Source organism: Tarenaya hassleriana, unplaced genomic scaffold (genome assembly GCF_000463585.1).
Source record: "Tarenaya hassleriana unplaced genomic scaffold, ASM46358v1 Cleome10, whole genome shotgun sequence".
Lineage (NCBI taxonomy): Eukaryota > Viridiplantae > Streptophyta > Magnoliopsida > Brassicales > Cleomaceae > Tarenaya > Tarenaya hassleriana.
In genome coordinates this window covers 1,935,057-1,960,084 of record NW_010960188.1, presented here as the reverse complement: position 1 = coordinate 1,960,084, position 25,028 = coordinate 1,935,057, and the positions used below count along the sequence as shown (strand labels likewise).

General features: G+C 39.8%; 8 protein-coding genes across 18 annotated transcripts; 4 read left to right on the top strand and 4 right to left on the bottom strand.

The window, feature by feature from the left end:
- Positions 1 to 35: 35 nt before the first annotated feature.
- On the top strand, positions 36 to 5,110 carry LOC104801191 (histone deacetylase 5-like). The gene is made up of 14 exons (XM_010524349.1): positions 36 to 322; positions 931 to 1,132; positions 1,445 to 1,591; positions 1,740 to 1,852; positions 2,127 to 2,338; positions 2,562 to 2,626; positions 2,744 to 2,914; positions 3,048 to 3,131; positions 3,311 to 3,440; positions 3,521 to 3,642; positions 3,752 to 3,945; positions 4,058 to 4,190; positions 4,450 to 4,514; positions 4,724 to 5,110. The coding sequence occupies exons 1-14, from the start codon at positions 144 to 146 to the stop codon at positions 4,887 to 4,889; spliced, it is 1,983 nt and encodes a 660-aa protein (XP_010522651.1). The 5' UTR covers positions 36 to 143; the 3' UTR covers positions 4,890 to 5,110.
- On the bottom strand, positions 5,042 to 6,738 carry LOC104801196 (glycine-rich RNA-binding protein 3, mitochondrial-like). 6 transcript variants are annotated; one of them, XM_010524363.2, is made up of 5 exons: positions 6,534 to 6,738; positions 5,936 to 6,057; positions 5,788 to 5,856; positions 5,550 to 5,656; positions 5,042 to 5,452 (listed from the first exon to the last, which is right to left on the bottom strand). In XM_010524363.2, the coding sequence occupies exons 1-5, from the start codon at positions 6,560 to 6,562 to the stop codon at positions 5,309 to 5,311; spliced, it is 471 nt and encodes a 156-aa protein (XP_010522665.1). In that variant the 5' UTR covers positions 6,563 to 6,738; the 3' UTR covers positions 5,042 to 5,308. The 6 variants fall into 6 exon arrangements, with proteins under 6 accessions (XP_010522665.1, XP_010522689.1, XP_010522674.1 ...); XM_010524387.2 differs by having other exon boundaries at positions 5,936 to 6,073; positions 6,565 to 6,733; XM_010524372.2 differs by having other exon boundaries at positions 5,936 to 6,073; positions 6,534 to 6,732.
- Positions 6,739 to 6,894: 156 nt separating this feature from the next.
- On the bottom strand, positions 6,895 to 10,085 carry LOC104801177 (exocyst complex component EXO70A1). Of its 3 annotated transcripts, XM_010524336.2 has the most exons (3): positions 9,765 to 10,085; positions 9,341 to 9,638; positions 6,895 to 9,174 (listed from the first exon to the last, which is right to left on the bottom strand). In XM_010524336.2, the coding sequence occupies exon 3, from the start codon at positions 9,018 to 9,020 to the stop codon at positions 7,107 to 7,109; it is 1,914 nt and encodes a 637-aa protein (XP_010522638.1). In that variant the 5' UTR covers positions 9,021 to 9,174; positions 9,341 to 9,638; positions 9,765 to 10,085; the 3' UTR covers positions 6,895 to 7,106. The 3 variants fall into 3 exon arrangements, with proteins under 3 accessions (XP_010522638.1, XP_010522619.1, XP_010522630.1); XM_010524317.2 differs by having other exon boundaries at positions 6,895 to 9,638; XM_010524328.2 differs by having other exon boundaries at positions 6,895 to 9,635.
- A 2,722-nt stretch (positions 10,086 to 12,807) lies between these two features.
- Positions 12,808 to 16,135, top strand: LOC104804633 (replication protein A 70 kDa DNA-binding subunit B). The gene is made up of 11 exons (XM_010528971.2): positions 12,808 to 12,882; positions 13,334 to 13,480; positions 13,605 to 13,805; positions 13,914 to 14,091; positions 14,180 to 14,450; positions 14,547 to 14,774; positions 14,858 to 14,936; positions 15,021 to 15,165; positions 15,260 to 15,420; positions 15,515 to 15,635; positions 15,732 to 16,135. The coding sequence occupies exons 2-11, from the start codon at positions 13,356 to 13,358 to the stop codon at positions 15,936 to 15,938; spliced, it is 1,716 nt and encodes a 571-aa protein (XP_010527273.2). The 5' UTR covers positions 12,808 to 12,882; positions 13,334 to 13,355; the 3' UTR covers positions 15,939 to 16,135.
- Positions 15,881 to 17,535, bottom strand: LOC109116171 (mitochondrial import receptor subunit TOM5 homolog). Of its 2 annotated transcripts, XM_019201113.1 has the most exons (3): positions 17,358 to 17,535; positions 16,453 to 16,540; positions 15,881 to 15,965 (listed from the first exon to the last, which is right to left on the bottom strand). In XM_019201113.1, the coding sequence occupies exons 1-2, from the start codon at positions 17,442 to 17,444 to the stop codon at positions 16,463 to 16,465; spliced, it is 165 nt and encodes a 54-aa protein (XP_019056658.1). In that variant the 5' UTR covers positions 17,445 to 17,535; the 3' UTR covers positions 15,881 to 15,965; positions 16,453 to 16,462. The 2 variants fall into 2 exon arrangements, with proteins under 2 accessions (XP_019056658.1, XP_019056657.1); XM_019201112.1 differs by lacking the exon at positions 15,881 to 15,965 and having other exon boundaries at positions 16,249 to 16,540.
- A 167-nt stretch (positions 17,536 to 17,702) lies between these two features.
- Positions 17,703 to 20,971, top strand: LOC104801169 (DEAD-box ATP-dependent RNA helicase 10). Its single transcript, XM_010524304.2, has 13 exons — positions 17,703 to 18,048; positions 18,384 to 18,543; positions 18,649 to 18,718; positions 18,811 to 18,873; positions 19,002 to 19,076; positions 19,251 to 19,370; positions 19,469 to 19,510; positions 19,605 to 19,679; positions 19,782 to 19,928; positions 20,024 to 20,161; positions 20,254 to 20,365; positions 20,452 to 20,540; positions 20,647 to 20,971. The coding sequence occupies exons 1-13, from the start codon at positions 17,784 to 17,786 to the stop codon at positions 20,758 to 20,760; spliced, it is 1,470 nt and encodes a 489-aa protein (XP_010522606.1). The 5' UTR covers positions 17,703 to 17,783; the 3' UTR covers positions 20,761 to 20,971.
- A 208-nt stretch (positions 20,972 to 21,179) lies between these two features.
- Positions 21,180 to 21,973, top strand: LOC104801155. Of its 2 annotated transcripts, none has more exons than XM_010524292.1 (2): positions 21,180 to 21,313; positions 21,394 to 21,973. In XM_010524292.1, exons 1-2 carry the CDS (start codon positions 21,233 to 21,235, stop codon positions 21,823 to 21,825), a joined length of 513 nt encoding a protein of 170 aa, XP_010522594.1. In that variant the 5' UTR covers positions 21,180 to 21,232; the 3' UTR covers positions 21,826 to 21,973. The 2 variants fall into 2 exon arrangements, with proteins under 2 accessions (XP_010522594.1, XP_010522586.1); XM_010524284.1 differs by having other exon boundaries at positions 21,181 to 21,328.
- Positions 21,974 to 22,085: 112 nt separating this feature from the next.
- LOC104801144 (ras GTPase-activating protein-binding protein 2) lies at positions 22,086 to 25,016 on the bottom strand. 2 transcript variants are annotated; one of them, XM_010524272.1, is made up of 9 exons: positions 24,937 to 25,016; positions 24,190 to 24,369; positions 23,805 to 24,096; positions 23,499 to 23,725; positions 23,215 to 23,392; positions 23,002 to 23,123; positions 22,853 to 22,915; positions 22,672 to 22,735; positions 22,086 to 22,570 (listed from the first exon to the last, which is right to left on the bottom strand). In XM_010524272.1, exons 2-9 carry the CDS (start codon positions 24,367 to 24,369, stop codon positions 22,329 to 22,331), a joined length of 1,368 nt encoding a protein of 455 aa, XP_010522574.1. In that variant the 5' UTR covers positions 24,937 to 25,016; the 3' UTR covers positions 22,086 to 22,328. The 2 variants fall into 2 exon arrangements, with proteins under 2 accessions (XP_010522574.1, XP_019056654.1); XM_019201109.1 differs by having other exon boundaries at positions 24,190 to 24,377; positions 24,937 to 24,952.
- Positions 25,017 to 25,028: the final 12 nt, after the last annotated feature.

Here is a 25,028-nt window from a genome sequence, read left to right as displayed (position 1 = left end):
GGAAAAAAGGAACCATTTTGAAAAAAAAAAGTTTGAAACTTGAGATCCAATTGGTTTGTGTTCCTGACCTGCCATACATAACCCTCATATCTGCTTCTGTTCTGTCTGAACGTCGAGACAAAATCACCCGCCGGCCGCCGGAGATGGAGATGTCCGGCCATAATTCCGGCGAATTCGACCGGAAAAGTCAGCGGAAGGTGGGTCTTGTTTACGATGAGAGAATGTGTAAACACGAAACTCCGGACGGCGATGATCACCCGGAGTGTCCCGATCGCATTAGGGCTATCTGGTACAAGCTTGAGCACGCCGGCGTCACTCAGAGGTTTTATCTTCCTCTCTCTGCTTTCCCTTTAGTTGAATTGTGTCGTCCGGCTCTGCTGTTTGTTCGGCGAAAAGCCCTAGGAAATGGAGAGATTCGAGCGCGACTTTATTCTGGAGTCTATTGAATTTAGTCAAGTTGGGTGCTTCCTATTCTCTTTGTTGGTAAATGGGTCTCAAATTTCTGCTTTTTTTGTCAGAAATTTTGTGGTGTGGTGCAAATTTCAATTCGGCACATGTTCCTTTTGCAGTCGTAGCTTGGTTTCAAATTGATTTTTACTGAAAGAAATGACCTTTTACTTGAATCCGTTCAACAATCGACTGTGTTTTGGATATTAATGGTATTGGGCTGTGGAATTATTCCTGGTATAATATAATTCTCTTCTTCGAGTTTCTATAGGAGAACATTTGCTGATCCTCTCTCTCAGAACTTGTCAATCATTCTTTTGAACTTCAAATATTCTTCAAACATAGGATTCAATGCGGTTGTCTCATTAGTTGGGACAGAACTTAGTATTTGCCTTTCTCTTTTCAGTCTATCCAGTCTTATGTCATCTTTGGTCGCACCAAAATAGCATTCTGAACACGAGAATCTCCGGCTTTCCTTTTCAGGTGTGTAGTTTTTAGCGGTAGCAAAGCTGAAGATAAGCATCTTCAATTGGTTCACACAAAGAACCATGTTAATTTGGTCAAGTGTATTGGCTCAAAAGAATATAATTCCCAGAGGAAAAAGATTGCTTCACAGTTCAATTCAATTTATTTGAATAGATGTTCATCAGAGGCCGCATACCTTGCTGCTGGATCTGTTGTGAAGGTGACACTTGACCGAAAAATAAATATTTTCTTCCTTTCATCCGTCAGAATTTATATGTGTATTGATAATTTTCGGGTTGATCAATTTTCTCCTTGTTATTTGGGGCAGAAAGAGCATTCCATAATGTTGTGCTGGATGGACATGTGCATTTCCTGTAGTCTAGATTACATGCTAACTTGATCGGATATACTGATTTTTTTGCACTTATCTAAATTAAAAAAGGAAAAATTGTTTACATGTATTGGGCCAGAATAGAATCTTTTGAATTCTTTGGTTCATGATATAGGTGATGTTGTTTCTTGTGCTTAATAGGTGGCGGAGAAAGTTGCCAAGGGAGAGTTGGATTCTGCCTTTGCTATTGTCAGGCCTCCGGGGCACCATGCTGAGGCAGATGAAGCTATGGGATTCTGTCTATTCAACAATGTGGCAGTTGCTGCCAGTTTTCTGTTAAATGAGAGAGTAAGGTCTTTCCCATTAATGAACATCTCTTCCCTTATTATTTACATTCTGATCCACTTGATTTGTATATTCCTAGATGTTTGATCACTTCACTTCTCTATTCTTGCCAAGTTATTTTGCTTATGATATGGTCATTTTTTTCATGTAGCCTGATCTGGGTGTGAAGAAAATTTTGATTGTTGACTGGGATGTCCACCATGGCAATGGTACCCAGAAAATGTTCTGGAAAGATCCCCATGTTCTGTTTTTCTCAGTTCATAGGTAAAGATATTATTGTCTGTGCATTCTGTCTTCTTTATATACCTTGTTATCGGTATACTGATATATATGTGTGTGTGTGTATCATGATCTCTGTTTAACTTTTACACTCTTCTTTTTTATGCAAGAGTTACTGTTTTATGCCCTTGTTATGGATGTGATAAGCCAGTTTCCATCACATGTGCCCTCAGCATTTTTATGTTTCCAAACTTCTTTTCAGCTTGTATGTATCTGACTTATATGCTTGAATATTTTCTTGACATGTACTTTTGGCCAGGCATGAGTCTGGAAGCTTCTATCCGTCAGGTGATGATGGATTTTATAGCATGGTTGGGGAAGGTCCAGGTGAAGGATTCAACATAAATGTCCCATGGGAGAATGGAAGATGTGGAGATGCAGATTATCTTGCTGTTTGGGACCATATCTTGGTTCCTGTGGCAAAGGAATTCAATCCCGATATTATTTTGGTGTCAGCTGGTTTCGATGCAGGTATGTGGGTTAAACAAATGCTTACTATGTATGCCCAATTGCCCATGAAGCTTTATCCTGTTATCTATCACATATGTATAGTAAACACATGCATAGAGTTTCCCACCCAACCAATAATTGATGATGAGCATAGAGTGTATTGTAGAATTCAATGGAAATTATTTTCTTAGCACTTGTTTTGCATAAGGATGTTTTGTGACTGCTTCATGTTATGTGTTAACAGCTGTTCGTGATCCGCTTGGAGGCTGTCGTGTTACACCATATGGATACTCAGTTATGCTGAAAAAGGTCTTGTTCGAAATGAATGACCTCTTTCTTCTGTTCTGTTTTTCTATTCATGCTCCAATGCTCCCTCTACTGTTGTGATGATAACCTATTATGTTTCTTGAATTGTTTTTCTCTCAGTTGATGGAGTTTGCACGAGGAAAGATTGTTTTGGCGTTAGAGGGAGGATACAATCTTAATTCAATTGCAAATTGTTCACTTGCATGTTTGCAAGTTTTGCTGGAAGATAAACCGATTCAGGGTTCTTCTGAAGCGTATCCATTCGAGTCTACTTGGTGTATCATACAAGCAGTACGGCTTAATTAATCCCTTATCAGAGACTGAAATAAACCTTCCTTTATCAGCCTATATTGCAATGGATTTCTCTTTCCATCTCTCACATGAATATCATAAAGCTCCAAGGTTGTCCACTGTTGTGTTTTAGGTACGCAAGAGGTTGTGCTCTTTCTGGCCATCTCTTGCAGATGAATTGCCATCTACGTTGATTGATCAGAAAGCTCCCAACCCGGTTTGATATCTTTCTCTTATCTACATTTCCTTTTTCACTTTCCATGGAGGAGCATTCCTTGTCAGATTGATTTCCCAAATTCATTTTTCATAGTTTGCTCCCTACTAGTTTGCTTCGTTTGCTATTGCTCCTGTTTGATCCCTTTCTATCTTAAAAGTATTTCTGTGTGTTCATTCCAGAATATGCTTATCTCAAGTTCTGAGTCTGAAACCGAAGATGATGAGGCCCATGATATGCCAGAGTCTATCGATGCTCTTGGTCGGGAAATTTTGGAGAAAATAAAAAAACTTAACATTGGCGACTACCATGGTAGCTACTTTAAAGCAAGATCTTGCCATGTGCCATGTGGTATACTATATGATTTTGATGAGCTTATGCTATTCTCTCAGATCAAGTTGATTCTGCTTCTACCTTTTGGAGAACCAATCTCGCAAAGGTTGACATTTGGTATGCCACGTTTGGATCCAACATGTGGAAGCCGAGATTTCTTTGTTATATTCTAGGGGGACAAGTAAGCCGCCACTTTCACATCCGAAAACCAAAATCCCCAGAATTTTCTCTAAGTTCAAGCTTCTATTAAAATGGCATGCAGCTCGACTTAATCTTGCCTTTATGTTCAGGCAGAAGGAATGAAAAGGGCATGTGTTGGTTCAATGGATAAAAATCTCCCAAAAGAGATCTTGTGGGAAACTTTTCCACATCGGTTGTTCTTCGGTCACGAATCTACAGTTACTTGGGGAGAAGGTGGAGTTGCCTTTGTCCACCCCGAGAGTAATCCTGAGGAGAAGTCACATATGTGCTTGTACAGAATCACGTAAGTTTTCTCTGTAGCATTTTGATTCTTGAGAATGATAATGTAGTTTGATCAACTGGACCTTCACTTTTTCTAGTTTTCTGATTTTTATGTTGTGTTTCATCTTCAACAGGCTCGAGCAGTTCAACGATGTTCTGTTTCAGGAAAACCATTTGAATGTAGATGCTGATTCTCCGCTGTTTGATCTGACAGCTTTGGACTTGATTGAGAACAAAGGATCCTTGTCATCATCAGAAGCATTTCTGGTTTGCTCCCATGTTTTTCCCCACTTCCCATTTTAGGTTCCATCATTCTGTACAAACGTCTTGGTTACATGCATAGAAAGGTTTTTATTTTCATACAAATGTTTATGATCGCATGCTTAGATGAATGGATACATATATGTATGCATACTTGCAGACATTCATGGTCAAACAGTGCCTGCCTATGCATCCCATCATTCTGCACATTCTTACATATATGCAGGCGTACATGCTCACGTGTATACACATCGATGTTTTGCAGAATGGATGGTACGGCAATGTTGTTTGCTTGGGAAAAGAACGTGGAATCCCTATACTAACAATGACGTATGCAACTCTTTCTTGTTTGCTCCTTTGCTTTTTTCTGTTCCAGTTATCACACCAAGTAAAAGTTAAACCCCCTGATTAGGACACGATAATGTGGAGAAAACATGAAAGATCCTCTCTGTATCTTGTGCTTCAAATTCTAGTTCTGGATTCTTGACATTTTGATCGTTTTCATCTTCTGGGTTTTTCCCGATCTTGATCCACAACAGATGTCCACTTTCTCATGTTGAGAAGTTCAAAACCGGAGAGTTCCCTCTCCGTCCTCCAGCGAAAGCCTATGCCAACACTCTGATAAGAGGCCTTGTAGAAGGAGGACGGCTCTCTGAAGAAGAAGCCAAGGCTTACATAGAGAATGCCACCTTGAAACCTCTCTGATCCTTTTTGAAGCCTTCAGTCAGGTTTCCAAGTGATTTGATGTTTAAATGTTATTTGGTATTTTGTATTGATGGACATATTGTACATGTGGAAGGGTAGATTATGGTTTCTCTTTGGCTCTGTCTGCTCTTTGTTCATGCAGGGGACACTAATTGACAATTATAGTTTAGAAGTGTATTAGGCAATGGTTAAGCATATTGGACAGGAAAATGGTTATTGAATCTCGATATAAGTATGGAGGAAGAAGATTACAAGGAAGATTTGAGGGGTTAAAACAAAAACATAAGCTGAACCCATCAGAAGATTCATGTGATGAATCCTCGTGCTCTTTTGGCAACATTGTTGTCATCATTGTTGTCATGTTCTTGTGCAAATCCATCCCTGTTTCTGCCGACATCAAACTGGTTGTTGTTTCCGAGCTAGTTGCCATGGAAGTCACCTCCATATCTGTAACCACCACTGCTGCCTCCATAGCCGCCATAGTTTCTGCCAAACCCAGAACTATGGGAGCCACCTGATTTTCTGGTCGCGTACTTCACTCTAATATACCTACCGTCCAGATCCTGCAGATCAGTGCGAGTATGTCAACTGCATTTGTGCAGAATCCGCATGTCAACACAACAAAAGAACGAGAACAATGACCGGTAAATCAGATAGTACCTTCCCGTCCAGAGCCTGGACAGCGCTGGAGGCCGCCTCAGAAGAAGTGTATGTGACAAAGCCAAAGCCCCTTGACCTACCCGTTTCACGATCCACAATAACTCTAGCTGGAGGAGATCATATCAGTTGGTTCAGTACCAAGCCACCAAGTAACTTAAAATGACAACTTAAGCATTGAAGCTCCTATCCTACTTTCCAGAATACTAGGAAGCTGTCTGAAAAAGGCAAAAAGAGGTACCTTCAACGACTTCACCGTGTCTAGAGAAAGCTTCTCTCAAGGCTTGTTCATCTGTGTCATACGAAATACCTGCAACAGATTCGCAAGTTAGTGAAACGGAGTGACAAAAAAGATCTCTGGAAAGTCCAGCTTGGTCAACTAGGCTCACCTCCAATAAAGAGCTGTGAAGATGACATGCACCTTATTGTCTGGAAGATCGAAGGGCTTGATAAAGAGCTCTGGCCATTGAGCTGCTTGCTCGCTGTCTGCTTCAGTATGTTCCCGAATTTGCTGAAGAAAGCCATTGCTGATTAAAAACCCAAGCGACCCACAAAGCAATAGAAGAAGGTTACAACACTCAAAGCAAAAAAAATCAAAACTTTATCACACATTCATCGAAACACAAGGGAATTTGCATACAACGCGTAGTTTATATTCGCTTGGTTTTCTCTTCAAAAGCCTGAAAACCAGAAAAAAGCCCAGCAACACAGCCTTGCTCTTCTCAAGAACAATACATAAAAAATTTACGCCATGGAAAGCAAATATCACAGCAAAACTAAAGCCGAAGCATTTAAGCCATGGAAAGAACAGCAGAGACAAGAAAAGAAAAGCAACAACAAAAGAAATGACCGCCCTTTGAACCCAGATCAATCAAAATCCCAAGAGGGCAAACGGAATAATGACACCAGAGATCAACAAGAGAAGACAAAGCACGAAAACAAAAACAAAAAAAAAAATCAGAAATTTAGCCCGATTCTAGAGTTTACGAGGAAGAAATGATCGTCAAGAGCAGCATACTTCAGCAGTCTCTGCTGCTCTTCCTTCCTGAATTCTCGCTCCTCAAACTAAAACCTGTATCTGGGTGGCAGGGTTTGTGCGTTGAGGTTTTGACGATCTTGTCCGTTGATTTTGTTGTCAGTTAATCCTGTCCGTTGAAATTAATCTCCACTGTGAATCTAGAGATATATTTAGAAAAGTCTTCCACGTGCAAAATTCCCAAGTGCAGATGTATGATATTCGATATTCATGTCCAGTAAAGTGTCAATCTTTTCATTGAATAATTTGAATTGCTCTGTTTTCTCGATGAATTACTGCAAAATTCCTCGATTTAGCACAGGAACAAGTAGATTCACAAACAAAGCTACAAAAATGATTAATGAAGAAATATGAGTACATTGACATATTTTGCCTGCTGAAGTTCGAGCTGGAGGCAATGAGAGAAATCTACAAAGCCTTATTTACAGGTATTGCAATCACAAACATGACAAGAAAAAGAGGTTAAAAAACTGACAGATGATGGTCGGACATATCATCTTTGAAAGAATTTTCCGGACATAATCTCATCTCCTACGAGAGTTACGCAATGACCTCGGGGATCCTTCGAAAAGGTCCAAGAGCATATTCTGGATGTCTTCGGATGTGTATCTGACATGCCTCTCGCCTATACGAGCGGCATTTCTCCCCAGGAAGCCCCAGTAAGACTGAATTACCTTAACGGAAGTCGAGATTCGTAGATCTTCCCGAAGCTGAGGATCTGGAACAGACCAACATGTCTGGTTTCTGTAAACCTCTTCGAACCCGACACTGAAAAGCCTGCATCTTTCCCTCAGGACAGTCTTAGAGTTATCGTCTCGAAGCAAAGACAGTATAGGACTCCAAGTGGCTCTCTCATAGTTTGTGGCATAGTGTTGGTACCGAGCAATGCGTCTCTTAATCCACTCGTCTCCAAAGATTTGTCTCAGTTCGGATTCCTTAACCTTCTGGACCATGTAATGAAGATTGTTAATCATGAAGATGTAACTGAGTGACTCATCCGTGTATAGCTGTGCTTTTCTGACGAGGCTGGCCTCCAACACTGAAGCAATCGAGCGGAGATGCCTAGCCATTGGAGAAAACGTTGAAGGAGGAATGTCTTTTCCGGTTTTCTCAGGCTCAAAGATGCCAACCGAATCATCAACTTCCAAGTCCCTAAGCAGTGAGTTCAGAGTATCGGTATAAACCGGGAGGAGCATGAAGTAGTTCATTACATACTTGGTGAGGGGATGGATTCCACCTCTAGAAAAGGCACGTGAAGATTCATTAGATGCGACAGCTTCTCGGAAGTTTAAGAATGCCTCCCTTGTACAATCAGCCAGATTCTTTGAGAGCTGATGGAAAGCTATTCTGAGAGATGATCCCGTTTCTTCAGGGAACAGATTATCAACATCCAAGAGAATATCTGCTGAAACCTCGTACATGCTGAGCAAGCGGTCCAGCTTTTCAGGCGTGTGAGACTCCATGGCCACTGCTTCTCCGAAGTTCAGGAGTGAGAAGATTGTATCTCTCGAGATCTCGATAAAGCAAGAGGAGAACCCCGATTCAAATTCCCCCAAGATCTGTTCGCATAGCTGCTTTTCACCGGGGAGATAGACCCAGATGATAGTCCTTAAGACCCTTGTCCATTTCCCGATTGCATCGTTCAAATCTTCCCATTTCATTCCGAGGACATCCCCACAGCTGAATCTTTCCATTTCCAGCATGGTCAAGTACTCTTCCAGAACCCATCTCCGAACATTGCTGAAAGCCCCACAGAATTCTCTGCCATAGTCACATGCAAACATGGCATTAGCAATAGCCTTAATGTGAGGAACAATGGTGGGATCAACCAAATCAGTGTTTTCCTGTTCCCACGTCCTTTCATTTTCACCCAAACCTTCACTATCAGCTTCATCCTCAAGGGAGTCAGAGGAATCTCCATTAACAGTTCCCACCCTGCGGGAACTAATAGCCATGTACCGAGGTTGTACATGCCTTTTGTGCTTGTATAGAACATCACAGATCTCTTTTTCAAGCCTCGACATGGCAATGTCAAGAGCCAATGTAGCTCGATTGTAAACATCCTTCTCCTTCCCATTACCTTTGGTAGGTATACCTTTGAGACCTGTGAGAATTGTCTGAATTTCATATACAGCTTGAAGGAATCGATCTGCTTCGATAGGTCCAGCATCCCATATCATCGATTGGTTTGATTCCCAACTCTGTATTTTCTTCTCAGCTTCCTTGAACTGGTCCTCAATCTCGATAAATCCTGTGACCTCAGTTTTTGACTCGATTGCCATGTTCGACAAGTAGGAGTCAAGATCAGTAAGAAGCTTACTCAAGTTGGCATCAAGATTATTGTCTGATGCCCTCAGTGCCTTAACAACGTGGTGACATGCCACAAACACCTGCTTTTTAACTTCTGAAATGGGAATCTCGGGTTCAAACTCTGCCATATTCAATCAAAGGAAAAAAGAGCTGGACGAGGGAATTTACAGATCTGAACCTCCCACAATCCTAACAACAAAATCTAGCTGCCTCCTTCGTTACGGAAACTAAGAAAGAACCTGTATTTATCTTCACCACATCGATACTGTTCAAGAAAATATCCTGGGAAGAGGAGCAAGAGAAAGGAGATCGTTTGATAAACCCATGAGAGATCAGAGAGAGGAATTGAATTCAAGGAAAAAAAATAACTTTATACGGAGCAGGGAAAGGAAATATGTGAAGGGTTTGTATCGTGGATTTGTGGTATAGAAATGGAAGTAAACCTGACCTGAGAAGTAGACTTAGAACAATTCAAGGTACCGTCTTTAAACAGAGCCCGGTATGAAATAAACAGACAGGAGCAGAAATCCCCACATGAACATGGTAAAACCCACTACAAGATGAGCTTATCATACTTTTTCATGAACGGTAAAGTGAATGATCGATGAAGCCCTGTCCAAACCACGCATGTTTTCGCCCTCAAAGAACCATGCGGATCATAGAAAAAAGCCAGGATTATGACCGATCAACCAAAAAAAAGTCAACAGCTTTCCCAGAATCCCAGTAAGATTTCTTCCTCCTTTCTTCTGTAAAGAATAACGAAGTGCTTAGATAAACACGTTGAATTCACGAAAATAAAGCCAAGATCACCGTTCTTGGCTCTCGTTGAGACATTTCAACATACACTTGGCGACCAAGACAGAGCTACTTACCGAGAAACAACCTTAATCCAAAGTCGTCTGCGAGGAACGACCAGAACCCACCAAAAAAAGATCAGAAATCTTCTGATTTCTCCTTGATATGATCAAAGATTACAGAGAAAACGAAATTCCAAAAATTCAGACAGAGAGACTTTGAGAGAGATCGCAAGGGCGAGAAGAACAGGAAGGAGGAGGAGGAGAAGAAAGGGAAAAAGTCAGTGGTGAACGCAAAATCTATATAAGAAAGTCGGAGAATTGAGAGGGTGAACGAGGAAGTCCAATCTGAAACTTCGCAGATGATGATATGCCCGGAAATTCACAAAAAATAAAAAAACTCTTCGAGATTTATGGTCCCCCAAATCTACGGGGAGATCCAATCGGTCGTTGACTTCAGACAATGACGGAAATTTTGGGGCGAGGAACATAAGTTTCGACAATAGCCCCACTAATTTCAATTGTTTCCAAATATTACCCATAAGTTTTTACGTGCAATCTGACCCTTTTTTGTTATAATTGACCTAATAATCCTGTTTTTTTTTCCCTTGGCATGAAGTGATTACAGTGTGCAGCTCCATTGCCTCCATTCATGTTTCCCTCGAGAATACACTTAAAATAAAACAGAATAGATAATTAATATCTTTGATTTATTGAAATAAATAAAATTTTGAATTACCATTTATGTTATGTCATTGAAATCCATATTTTCAACATATTAACAATTTGAAATAAATTTTTTTCCCAGATTTCAATAAAATAAATGTATTGCCAAAACTAATTTAAAAATTTGACTGCTGCATAACCAAACACAAATAGATTATCTGGACCATTATCAACCATATATCTAATTAAATAATATACTGCAAATTAAATACGGAGATAATTATTTGTAGAATAAATTAAAAAAAAAAGCAGTATAGCTTTATGTATATTCCTACATTGTAAAACCATGGTTTTAAATGCTATTATTTGTATAACTTTAAAAATACAGGTCCAAAAATATAAATTATTGAAAGCGTGCATATCAAAATAAAATATTTAAAATTATGGTATTGATATGGAAAATAATAGAACTTTTCGATTTTTTTGGAGTTGCATGATAGAGACATGCACAATATTCCAGTCAAAATTGTATTTGTCTGCCACAAGAAAATAAATCAAAGAATTGTCTCGCTATCTCATAAAATGCTAAAATTTAAATTTTTACTTAGGAAGATATCAAAAACAGATTATAATCGAATAATGATTATAATTACTAAATTACTACCTTAGTAGTAAATCGATGACAATATATTTATCAATTTTGGTCGGTGATACAATATATTGTGGTTTTTAAAGTGTTTTTACCTCGGTTTTATAACTTCTTGATTATGCGTTTTAACAACTTTTTTATATGTAATATAATGTTTGTCTCAAAGCCAAATAACTTTGGTTCAAATCAATATTTATATGATTAATTAGATAAAACAAATTATAAATATTAGAGAGGAGTGATGAAAAAAAATATTAGGGAGAGGAAACAATGTTCTCCGATGCAGATCACTTGGTCAAAATATATTAAATATCATTATCTAACCATTTTTTCCGAAATATAATAATATTTTAAATTAATATCACGGAAGCCAAAAAAAAAAGGTTTTTATTTCGTGCAGTTCAATTATTTTCACAATTAGAAAAAATATTTGACATATTTATTTCCAATCTTTGCTTTTCAACAATTATTTTATATATCCTTTCATGGACTCTGGCCTTTTGATGGATTAATAAATAACGACTGTATTACTGACATTTCCTTAGATGGAAAATTAATCTTATATGGTATCGTTTTTGTTGACATCTTACAATATTGAGTTTTAGCATAGAAAATGTCATGAAACCATATTATAAAACGATATAATTCAAACACAAGATAGAGTTAGAATGCAACTTTTTAAAACATTTTTCATACTATTCAAGTAATATAACAGTAAGAAAAGAAATATATGGTTAAGTATTTTAAATATCGAGTAGGGAAGTGATGATAATTTAATTAGCGGTGTCAATCCGATCGATCCGATCCGAGTCCCTAGTCGGTCCGAGAGTCCTAGACTCGGATTCGGATCGGTCCGATTTTTTTAAGCTTAAATAATCAAACCCGAAACTCAATCTTTATATGTTGGGTTTGGATTCAGACCAAATCGGGTCGACCCACTAAATTTATTTTTTAAAATTTATTTTTTTAAAAAATTATTTTTTTATAAAAAAACTGGACTTTCGGATCCACCAAAGTCCAATCTAAACCCAATTCGAAAGGTTGAGATATTTAAGCTCGAAGCCCACTATTTTTCGGGCTTGGTCGAACCTAATTTCGTACCGAAATTGACACCCTAAATTTAATTACCGAATAAAAAATAAATAGTGAATGTTGTTTTATATACTAGATCTTCCAGATAAACCAGAGGGTTCGACGTTGAAGCGCCAAAAATACTAAATCCAAGAAGCAAGGAAGCGGGAATTTTTTGAAATATTGAAAAAGAAACGGAAAAAATGAAAAAAAATAAATAAATAAGAGAGATGAAATCATCGGCGGGAGTAATTAGTTGAATTTAAAAGCTCCCGCGGGATTCTACGTTTACAAAACCCTTCATTTGCCTTCATTAGCTCCATTCTCATCTTTGTGCTATCCGTTTCGATAGAAGATTCTGCGTGTGAAGTCTGAGATTTGGATCGGAATTCGTACAAATAAAGTATATCTACCTACATCTACCTCATCGGTTTGTCTATCCTGGCACGGGAGAACTCCAAAGTTAAACGTATTCGTTTTGAAGTAGTATAAAGATGAGTGATCTCCTAAGAAATATTTTTTACGATGTATGTGTGGGGACAAATTACGATGAAAGATCTCGTATGGATCGGTGAGATCAGTTTCAACGTTCCATAATATTTTCAAGGCATTACACAATCATTATAAAAAAAATCTAAAATGATCACATAAAAATTGCTTAATATAGTTTTGAAAAACTCTTATATAATAACTATCTCTACTTTATAAAATATACTGAATAAATAACTAAACTTCTCTCGATTCGTCATCGGATCGGCCTGAGATTGTCGTGCAGGTCGTGGATCTCAAGCCTACAGGAAATCGATACACGTAAGTTTCTTTTTTTCGTTATTCTTCCTAGATTTGTGTATCGCGTGATTGTCTTGGTGTTTTATGATCTGGGTCGCGCTTGATTTGTTACGAGATCGCATGTGGTTTTGGTTTGCTCCTTCTGGCTTTGGATTTGTGGTTCTCCTGGTTGACTTGCTAGTTCAAGAGATTGATTGTGTGTTTCATGGTATTGGTAATGGTTGCACCTGATTGTTTGGAAGGAGCTTTGGAAGTATGATTTTCCTTTTCCAGCTCACGATTTGACTCTCTCGATTGATTTGATACTTAAGGGACGTGATGCGTTAGATTTTTGCCGGTTTCTTCTTGTCTGTTTGAGTCTTAAGTTTGTGGTTGTATATCTACGATTCTCGAATTCGTCCTTATTGTCACCTGCTGGATTTCTCTTTAGTCAGATATGTAATGTTCTGATAAACCCATCTTTGCATCACAGTTTTAGTGCCAATGATGGGAAGATGAGGGTTAAGGCAATTTTCCCAGGGACTTTGACTTCTGATATAATCTCAGGCAAGATCCAGAACCTGGGTCTAATTCGTCTGCTTGATTATACCGTCAATGATATCCCAAGCAAATCGGAGAAGTAAGCAACTCTTTTGCCCTTTCCATGAACAAAGAACTCTATTGCTGGATATTTGAGCTAGGGTACTAACTTATGTTTTCTTGTCTTTTTTCCCTTTTATCGTTCTTGGATTTTTGTCAAGCAGATATTTGCTTGTGACAAAATGCGAGGCAGTTGCTTCAGCCCTCGAATCAGAGATTAAGGCCAACATCAAGACTGAGGACACCAGTGTAACCTTAAAGCCAAAGCAAGAGGCTGATGCATCAAATGGGATGAATTTGTTGAAGCCAAAGCAAAAATTTGTTGCTAAATCAGCCTCTCAGATTATCAATGAACAACGTGGAAAGTAAGAATATTTTTTGCTCAGTCAGTGATTTGGACATCTCACTAGAATTTTGTTAATTCTGTAATGAATGTCTATTTAATATTGTATTATCTCGTGAATATTACTCAGTGGGGCACCGGCTGCAAGAATGGCCATGACAAGGAGGGTTCATCCGCTTGTTTCGTTGAACCCTTACCAAGGAAACTGGACCATTAAAGTCCGAGTCACAAACAAAGGAGTCATGAGAACTTACAGAAACGCCAGAGGAGAGGGATGCGTCTTTAATGTTGAACTAACCGATGAAGAAGTAAGACTACTTCCCTTCCAAGAACGTTATAATTTCCGATTGTGATTTCAACTATATGTGGTGATTTATTCTTTTCTGGGAAATTTAGGGAACCCAAATTCAGGCTACCATGTTCAATGAAGCAGCAAGGAAGTTTTATGACAGATTTCAGTTGGGAAAGGTCTATTACATTTCAAGGGGCGTGCTTAAACTTGCTAATAAGCAGTTCAAGACAGTTCCGAACGATTATGAGATGACTCTGAATGAGAATGCTGACGTTGAGGAAGCTAGTAATGAAGAAACGTTTATACCTGAGACAAAATTCAATTTTGTGCCCATTGATGAGTTGGGTGCATACATAAATCAGAAGGAGCTTGTTGGTAATACTATCTACTTTTTCACAAAACTTCTCTGTTTCAGGTAATTTAAAGATTGATACATAATGATAAGGGCCTTTCGAATGTGTTTTTTTACAGATGTCATTGGTGTTGTTCAAAGTGTTTCTCCAACAATGAGTATTAGGAGGAGGAATGACAATGAGATGATTCCCAAGAGGGATATAACTGTGGCTGATGAATCAAAGAAAACAGTTGTTGTTTCCCTCTGGAATGACCTGGCCACTGGCTTAGGACAAGAACTTCTGGACATGGCTGACAAATCACCAGTAGTTGCGATCAAGTCCCTCAAAGTAGGAGATTTCCAAGGTAATTCTGGACGTCTGAGAACCGGCAAATGACTGAAATAAAAATTCTTTGAACTTGTTGCTGATGGGAAGCCATTTTTGTAGGCGTTTCATTGTCCACAATCAGAAGAAGCAATGTGGTGGTCAATCCTGATCTACCAGAAGCTAAGAAGTTGAAATCTTGGTATGTCTTTTTTTATTTGATCTTCTAAAAGAGGAGATTTGGGTTTGTTCGAGTTGCTAATCCGCTACTTTCTCTTGTTTGAAGGTATGATTCTGAAGGAAAGGAAGTATCCATGTCCGCCATTGGCTCTGGTATGAGCCCTTCTGCCAAAAATGGATCAAGATCTATGTACTCTGACCGAGTTCCTCTTTCTCACGTCATCAGCAACCCATCTCTAGGAGAGGAGAAGGTACTAAAACATTAAAATCTTTGGAACTCGGGAAAAAAAAATATTACCTTTTGCTTTGATGTGCACTAATTATGAACCTGGGTTCCTGTCACAGCCTGTATTTTTCAGCATTAGAGCTTACATAAGCTTCATCAAGCCTGAACAGACAATGTGGTATCGTGCTTGCAAAACCTGTAACAAGAAAGTAACAGAGGCGTTTGGCTCTGGTTACTGGTGTGAAGGTTGTCAGAAAACTGACGAGGAATGTAACTTAAGGTGAGATGAATCCACCATATTCACAAATCCTATCATTAAGTAACGGATCCATTGTGTCTCTGTAAACTCATCTTTATGGTCTGTGTATAATCAGATACATAATGGTCGTGAAAGCTTCTGATTCAACGGGTGAAGCTTGGTTGTCTACGTTCAATGAAGAAGCAGAGAGGATTATTGGTCGCCCAGCCGAGGAGCTCAACAAACTAAAATCTGAGGTAACAGAACTGGTTAAACAAAAACAGGTTTCTGGGTTCTGAAATGGCTAAAGTTTTTGTCTCTCTCTCTCTCTCTTTTTTTTTTTTAAATTCTAGGAAGGGGAAGTTAATGAGTTTCAGACAAAACTGAAAGAGGCTACCTGGGCATCTCATGTCTTCCGTGTCAGTGTCTCCCAACACGAGTATAACAGCGAGAAGAGGCAGAGGATAACCGTAAAAAGTGTAGCTCCAGTTGATTTTGCTGCTGAAACAAGACTCCTGCTTGAAGACATCTCCAAGAACAAGACTTCTCAGCAGTTCTAGTTCCTCCTGTTTCTTTCTGCGAGCAAGGTGGTGAATTCGTGTTTTATATTAGGAAATAGGACATTGCTTTTTTTTTTGGCTTAACCCAGGTTGTGAAATTGGCCAAAGTCTCAAACTTTGGCTTTATGTATAAGCTTTTCTGCGGCCGGTACATTGTTTACTTTAGAAATTAGGGTTTATATATTTAAATTTTGACTTGCCATCCAATTATTTGTTCATGTGTCTATAAAACCGATCTCTTCAGCAGAAAATCAGAAGTTAACAATTGAAACACAAAAACCAAATCATCGGAATGCAGATGATGCTCTACTCAAACAAAAACTCCGATTTTGGACTTATTTAGTGAAGAACGTTATAAATGCAGACACAAAACTTCATGAAAGGAGACACTGCAGAAATGTGATCACATGGATCGCATCTTTATGGTGCCAACTTTCATTTCATATCAGTTGTAACAAAATGCCCATTACAGTAATGCAAATACTGAGAAAAGTAGCCTAAGAAGGAATCTTTCCTTATATCACTCAGACCGCCATGAGATCACCATAGCTACGCATCAGAAAGATGGATCCTGCAAACAGTCCAGTAGCCCGGAGAAGTTTCTGCAGAAAGTGAAAAGGAAACCCTTTGTGAGAGCGGTAAAAAAACTACTGAATAGACAAAATCATAAGCAAAAGAATGTCATTCAACACAAGACCCATGCTTTAAGATGAACCCCATCTCCTAACAGCATGGCTACTAAAGCAAGAACAGTCATGAACTGACTCATGAACGATCAAAGAAGCGAAAACCAATTTACTTATGGGAGATATATGACACTAGATTTCTCATATAGCCACTTAAGCAAGAATGCAGAAGACAAAAAGCATGAAACAAAAACCTGAAATCCTCCATTATTATGCCAAAAGGGGGGGGGGGATTCAACCATTAGCCACAACAAAAATTATGCATAGTTAGGTAAAACAGTATCCCACTCATTTAACCAAATTATACTACGCCCACCAGAAAACTCTGATTTGAGTTTTGACAAATTCTTGTCATCGATGCCATCTTTACATGGAAAAAATACAGAAGAGAACCGTTTAACAGTGAACGAGCTTTGAGATGTTCAGCAATTGCCTAAGTGAGATACAAATTCGAAACACTTCATTCGCGTTCTGAACAAATCACAGCCTGAATTATGATATTTAACATAGATTCAAAACATACGAAACAGAGCAAATTTTCTACAAATCGAAACCTTTGTAATATTCAGAAGAAACCCAGATCAGAAATGATGATAAGACCCAAAAATTAGATAGAAACAACGGAAATAACCGAGGATCGCTTCTCGAGAACGTAAAAATCAGCCTCTACAAGCGAATTCGGATCCAAAGGAAAGCAGCGACACGACGTAAAAGGAGAAGAGCAGAGAAATACCATGTTGAGGGCCCATTTCTCTTCGTCGTGGACCTGAGAGTGCCAGAAAGCTTTCAGATTCTCGATCGAGACGACTGTTACCGCCATTATTGGTCGTAATCGGACCTTCGATCGTCTGGTTTCGGTGACAGAAGTTCTAGGGTTTTTCGTCCGATTCGGGAAGTGGTCGCTTGTTAGCGTCAATTTCATAGTTTCATGGGGTTTGGGGGTTTACAAAATTACCAGACTACCCTTAATTTCCCATTAATTTCATTCAAGTCCCTAAAGTTATGGACATATTAAAACTCTTATCCCCAATTGAACTGGATTCGTTGGAAACAAATAGATTGTATAATTTCCTTATTAAATAGGACTCTCCTCTCCAAGTAGAGCGGCCGAAAAACCTTAACCTAGTCAGTAACCTTCGGCATCTCTCTCGCGACAGTGATGTCTGCTTCTCTCTCCGACCAACGGGTGAATTCCGACATCGGAGCCGCCGCAGAGATGAATCCTATGGAGAATCCGAAGCCGGAAGCTTCAGACACCAATGACGACTTGTGTGTCGGAGACGGGAACACGCCTCTAGCCGAGGCGCGCCCAAGTTCGTTTGAAGATTTGGGTTTGAGAGAGGAGCTGTTGAAAGCCTGCGATAGGTTGGGATGGAAGAACGCGACGCCGATTCAATCGGAAACTATTCCTCATGCTCTCCAAGGTAGAGTTTGCTCGACCCTAATGCGTTTTTTGAATCAGATGAACGACATGGTTGTCTGATGCAAAATTTTCTCCTTAATATTTTTTCTTAATGTAACCCTGAATTTTTTCTCCTTAATGTTGTCGTACGATTGAATTGTGCGGTTGGGCTTGATCGAAAGATCAACAAAGAACTATGCTTTCACCGATTAAATTGTAATTTCAATGTAGTAAAATACCCTTCCTTGGATAATTGGCTTGTGATGTCCGCTTTTGCATGTCTGTCTGTCTTGTAAGACGCAAAGCATGGATTTTTTTTGTCTTCTGAGATGCTAAAAGTGTTGATTTGCTCTTCAGGGAAAGATGTGATTGGACTTGCACAAACAGGTTCTGGCAAGACAGGAGCTTTTGCACTGCCCATATTGCAAGCACTCCTTGAGTATGTCAACAATGCTGAGCCTAAGAAAGGGCGTAGACCCGATCCAGCATTTTTCGCTTGTGTTCTATCTCCAACTCGGTATAGTTTCTGAAACTATGTTTATCATCTGGAGTTTATGATCTCTTTTCATCTCTAGGTAGCTCAGTTTTTTTCTTTATATGCTGTTAACTTTATGCTTTCCAGAGAGCTTGCTATTCAGATTGCTGAGCAGTTTGAAGCCCTTGGATCTGATATAAGTCTTAGATGTGCTGTGGTAAGCATCTGAGTAAAGCTTGTTTACCATAGTGGAAATCCTCAAGCTGTGAATCGATTTATGATTTAAACAGAAATTTTCCTGATTTTCAGCTTGTTGGAGGTATGGACAAGATGCAACAAGCTATTGTGCTTGGCAAACGGCCTCATGTTATTGTGAGTTTGTATTCAATTACATTCTCTCCCAAGGATAGGATCATCTGGTTGGATCTCCCTTTTTTATCGTGAGATATATTACTAAATTTTCATCAGTCTGTAAGCTTTTTCTTCATGTTGTTTTATAGGTTGCTACACCTGGTCGTCTTTGGGATCATATGACTGATACAAAAGGCTTCTCTTTGAGGACATTAAAATATCTGGTAATTTGTCCTCCATGGATGAGGATAATAAAATCTGATTTGCATCATTGATGATACTATATGTATGTTGTTTCGTTCAGCAGACTTTTAACCTTTTTTGTTGAAGATGTATCACTATGGTCTGTTTTGTTTCCTTTACTATCATCTAGATAATCAATTCACAATTGTCAACAGGTTCTAGATGAAGCAGACAGGCTGCTAAATGAGGATTTTGAGAAATCTCTGGACATGATTTTGGATGAGATCCCTCGTGAGCGGAAAACGTTTCTTTTTTCTGCTACGATGACCAAAAAGGTTGGCACCTACACAGATACATCTCCAAGCCTTCTTCGTTAGTGCTCATTTACTACAGATAAATTATAGCGATATGAATTTGTTGTGTTATTGTCCAGGTTAAGAAGCTTCAAAGAGCATGTCTAAAGAATCCTGTGAAGGTTTGAGAAATGCTACACAGTTTATTCTGTTCCTCATAACTGCAACTGTCGCTCGTGTGGTATGACCGTTTTGTATTTCTTTCTGTCCTTCCAGATTGAAGCCGACTCCAAGTACTCTACTGTTGAATCTCTAAAGCAGCAGTATCGGTTTATCGCTGCTAAATACAAGGTAACCTAGTTTTCATCACAGGGCTGCCACTTTCATGGTAATATGATAACCCAAATGTTACTTTGTTTTCCCCAAGCTAATGAGCTTTCTTTCTGGTAATAGGACTGTTATCTTGTGTACATTCTGAGTGAAATGTCTGGATCCACGTCAATGGTTTTCACTCGGACATGTGAGAGTACTGGCTTCTTGGCTTCAATGCTCCGGAGCCTTGGTTTTAGCGCCATTCCAATCAGTGGACAAATGACTCAGGTAATTGCTAAATCAAGTTTGATTCCTCCTCCTTGCGATTGGCCTGATTATCTATCTAAAGTTTTGTGCTTTTTTTGCCTGTGAGATATTTCCAGTCGAAGAGACTTGGAGCCTTGAATAAGTTCAAAGCTGGGGAATGCAAAGTCCTTGTCTGTACTGATGTGGCGAGTAGAGGGCTCGATATCCCGTCAGTCGATGTGGTTATTAATTACGATATCCCCACAAATTCAAAGGTTAGTTCAATTCTTGGTTCACCATTTTCTACTGATTTTGAAAATGTGGACCTTCTGACTCATTTTCAAAATTTGTCATATCGGGATTATAGGATTACATACACAGAGTTGGTAGAACTGCACGAGCTGGACGTTCAGGGGTAGCGATATCACTCGTGAACCAATACGAGTTGGAGTGGTACTTGCAAATAGAGAAACTCATTGGTAAGTCCAAATATGGTTGGAAGCACAATGCCTTTGTTACACCCTTGATTGAGTTGAAATGAATGGCGGCCATGCCATATTTTCAGGCAAGAAGTTACCCGAGTATCCAGCTGCAGAAGAGGAAGTGTTATCGTTGTTGGAGAGAGTTGTTGAAGCCAAAAGACTGTCAGCAATGGTAATTCACTTTTGCATCTCCCATAAGCCCTCCACAGTGATATGGAAGGTCCTCTCTCTAGTTATAGGACTTATGCATGGTTTGGCAATGTACTCTTAATGTGTAGAAAATGAAAGGAACAGGAGGGAAGAAGAGAAGGGGAGGAGATGATGAGGAAGAGAGTGATAGAAAATTCATTGGAACCAAAGGCAAGAAAACGTTCAAGAAGTCTAAGAGATAGAAGAAGCTCTGTTTCTTCACATCTCCCTGTCTCTCTGATGAGAAGACACAGATCTAATACCCGTCAGAATCTTTTTGTCGTAATTTATTTTCCATTCCATGTTTGTTCGAATTCGTTTCCTACTTGTTAGAGAGAGAGACTGACGATCGTTGTGTACATACACGGCTGCAGTTTTGTCCATTAGAATATATATGATTTTATTACAGTAAAATTTCTAGCCTTATCAAATACTCCTAGTCTCCTAGAAAGAACATGGGTCATTAGTTAAAACAAATAAGTAAATACAGGGAGAGATATCATCGGTTCAACGCCGAACAATTTCACCCAAAGGTGGAGGGAGCAACCCAATGAGAAACTGACAAGTGGACAACACAATCCCACCAGTTCTGTTTCTTTATCCTGTCCTTATTGTGCTCGCTCCTGAACAAAGCTTCAAGCGCCCAGAGAGAGAGAGAGAGAGGAGGGGTCAGCAATGGCTGCGAAGTCGATCTGTTCGTCTTTCTCGATTCGTTCCATGGCGACCCAGAAGCCTTCTCCGTCCACGGCAAGAACTGTAAGCTCCAAAAAGGTATACATACATATTACACATCTTTTCCGACAATATATTCCCGTCTGATCCATGTTTTCCCGCAGAACTCGGTGGTTTTTCCTCTGGGAGAGCCAGGTCCACGGCGAAGCAACTCATCAACCACCGCATCACCGCCGGTGAAGCTGCTAACGAGAGTCGAGCAGCTCAAACTCCTCAGCAAAGCCGAAAGGGCCGGACTTTTGTCCTTGGCCGAGAAATCCGGTTTCTCTCTGTCGACCATTGAGCGTCTTGGCTTGCTATCCAAGGCAGAGGAGCTCGGTATTTTGTCCGCAGCCACTAACCCCGAAACGCCCGGAACCCTCTTCGGTCTGAGCCTTCTGTTGCTGCTTCTCGGTCCGGTATGTGTCTACATTGTCCCTGAGGACTACACCTGGGAAGTTGTTGTTCAGGTTGTGGTCGCCCTTGCCTCTGTTCTTGGTGGCTCTGCTGCTTTTGCTGCTTCTAGTTTTGTCTCTAATCTGCAGAAATCTGGTTAGCTCAACCGGTTTCGGCTCGGTTTTCTTCCTGTTTGCAGTTAATCGAGAAGTTATTCACCATATTTCGTGTATGTATATGGATTGGTATAGTCGGTTTTTACTTCAGCAATCATGTTGATGCATCTGGTTTCATCTGGATGCAAAAACCTCTCTGTGGTTTATCTCTGGTAAAACCGGTACAAGAATCTCGGCTTAAGTTGGAGAAGACACTGAACACTGACAACAAGAAGGGACAGGTTTGAAAGATTGAACAAAAGAAGTAAATAACACAACTTTATCATGGATTCCTCGTAAAAATTGAATCTTTATAGAGTACTCAACATCGATGAAGAAGGGCAAAATAAAAATATTGAAAAACCTAGACCGAGAAACAAAAAATCAAGCCTTAACAGATGAACTCAAGCCACAGAAGATGCAGAACAAAAAAAATGTTGGGTTGTAAATCTTCAGTGTCTTCTTGGTCCTCTCTAATCCAAAAACGTTACAATCACATCTCAGAGCCGTCAAGATGAACCACCACCACCACCTCGCCCTCCTCCTCTTCCACCTCCGTTTTGATGAACCCTTTGGTAACCCTCTACTCCATTCCTCTGGTTTGAACCCTTGGGTCGGCCTGAAAACTCGCCTTGGCTTCTGAATTCACCTCTGCCATACCCTCCTCTTCCGCGGCCACCTTTGAAACTGTCGGCCCGGAAGCTTCCTCTTCCTGAAGAATATCTCCCCCTTCCCGTGCTGCTGCTGCTGACTGTAAGAAAAGATCAACGAGGGATCAGACATGTTCAACCGTGAAATATATGCCTCGCTTCGTGGAAACTGTAGGTGGATGTTCTGAATATTCCAACTTACCTCTAGTGTTCGTATTCTTCTCCTCTATAACTGCTTGACAGTCTCCAATTGTAATCGGTGATGCCTACGGATTATACAACACGAAAATGGCAACCTCTCACATCAAACCATAAGCCCAAAATGAGTTCAAGAAGGTGTATAAAAAGGGAGGGAGGGCTAAGAAGATTTGAGGGAATGGTACCTCGAGTGCAGCCTGCTTGCCGCTAGATGTTTCGAATTCAACGAAACCAAAACAGAAGCCTTGCTGGAAAGGAATACAAGATGGGTAAGAATCTAATGACTTGAGGGCTTTTTGGAATTAGAGATGAGATGGAAATATTTCAATCGAACCTTATTGCTTCTGACTTGAATCCCTTCATGCTTAATAGGTCCAAACTTCTTGAACGCCTCTTCAAGTTGTGTAGGTGTGGCATAAAAAGGCAAATTCCGGACATAGATCGAATGCCCATCGTCTATAATGAGTAAAGGTCGTTAATTCAACAACTTGGCAAGCTCGTATTGCAACAGCAAAACAATCTCTTGCTGATACAAAAGAAAACTGACCTTCTCCATTAACATGTCTACTATCAGGAGTATTCTCGTTACTGGGAAAAGCCTCCGATGATGCTACAGGTTTGGCGGGAGGAGCAGTTTGCTTCTGGTTGTCGCTGACAGGAGCTGCTTTTGGCTTATTGGCAGCAACAACATGGGATGTGGTCGGACCACTTTTCATCAGTTTGAGCTGCAAAAAACTCAAGCTTGTAAGGTTTCATAGTGAAAAAGAGATATCAAGAAAGACAAACCGAGTCCAGGAAGGTGGCAACGTGAGACATAAAGGATAAACTCACGATTGAAGCATACGATTGCTTAGGAGCATCCTCCTGAGATACAGGAGCTGCTTCACCACTGGAAAGAATCTCAGTCTGCCTCGGTTCAATCAGGGGTTCAACAATCTCATCTTCGACGACTGATCCTTCATCTCTATCAGATGGGTCATACACCTCTGCCACATTATCAAGATCTTCTTCCTCTATGGAGGCAACTGGCTCTGACTCGTGACTTTCGGTAACATGTTCTGACAAAAAATGTAGGAATCTAACTATCTAACCCCATAAATATACGAACAATGCAGAATTCCAGAACCCTTCACAAACCTGGTTCGACAGCCTCAGTATTCTCACTGACTCCATTGGTGGTGATAGAATGGGCCTGTGCCGGATCTTTCTCCTCGAAGAATCTGAAAACATCATTTAAGACAAAGTATCCTTTGTCTTGTGGAGCCAGGAAAAACATTTGAGTGAACTTCTTTCTCACGCTATCCTTTCCCGTTAAGCATCCTGTCACCAACACAATAGCACCTTTATCATATGACTCTTGAGCATCAGCTGTTTCAATCTCCACTTTGTATTCTTCATAGTTCAAAGATAGAATCTTTTCATTGATTGCCTGCTCCAAAAGTAGATCCAAAGGAATAATCAGAACCAATTTGCAATCTGCTAAAAAAGCACATTGAGAGAATTGCTTTGAGCAAAAGCTCACTTGCATAGTTGTCACGATCGACATAGAACCCGAAGCATCAGGTCGAGTTAGAAAACTTGAATCCTGATAAAACCGATGGACTAATCCCGGAGATTGATGAAGAATATGATAGTATTGCTCCACAAAAGCATGACCAACGACCTCAGCACTCGGGGCAGGACTAGCTTCCTGCTTCGCCATCTACGCTCCTCAAATTGTAGTGAGCAAAATGGCAAGCATATATTAGCAAAGATTCGGTACTCCATTCATGAAGATAGCTTAAAATGTATCTTCGAATATCCTACTTCATCATCAACCTCTGAATATCCTAACTAATGCTTAAAAGAAACCCTTATTGTTAACCAAAATCGAGGAAATCCATAATCTAATATTCGATCAGTTCCATAAACTTATTAAAAAATGGGTCGATGTCGTTAAAAGAAAAAAACAAAATTGAAGGATCCCATTAACGCTACGTTTTCAATTATCAACGTCGGAGAAATAGAAACATTTGATGTTTAAGCACACAGAAACCCTAAGCTGAATAAAAGATCAGAACCCTTCACCGGCAAACCCTTAATTTTGATAAGAAAAGCAGAAAAATAACAGATTGGGAGACAAAATATCGAAATTTCCATCATAGATCAGTCCGAAACAAAATGTACACAAACAAGGAACATATCAAAATGTAACAAATAGCAAGCTAACATACGAGCAAACCCTAAATATAGTCAAAGCGAATAAATCCAAAAAGGGGTCGAGCTTTACCTCTGTTCCCGCTGATCTGAGTAACCAAACGACCGAGCAAGAGAATAACAGAGAGAGACCAGCAGAAGCTTCGAAACAGAGGGGGGGGGGGG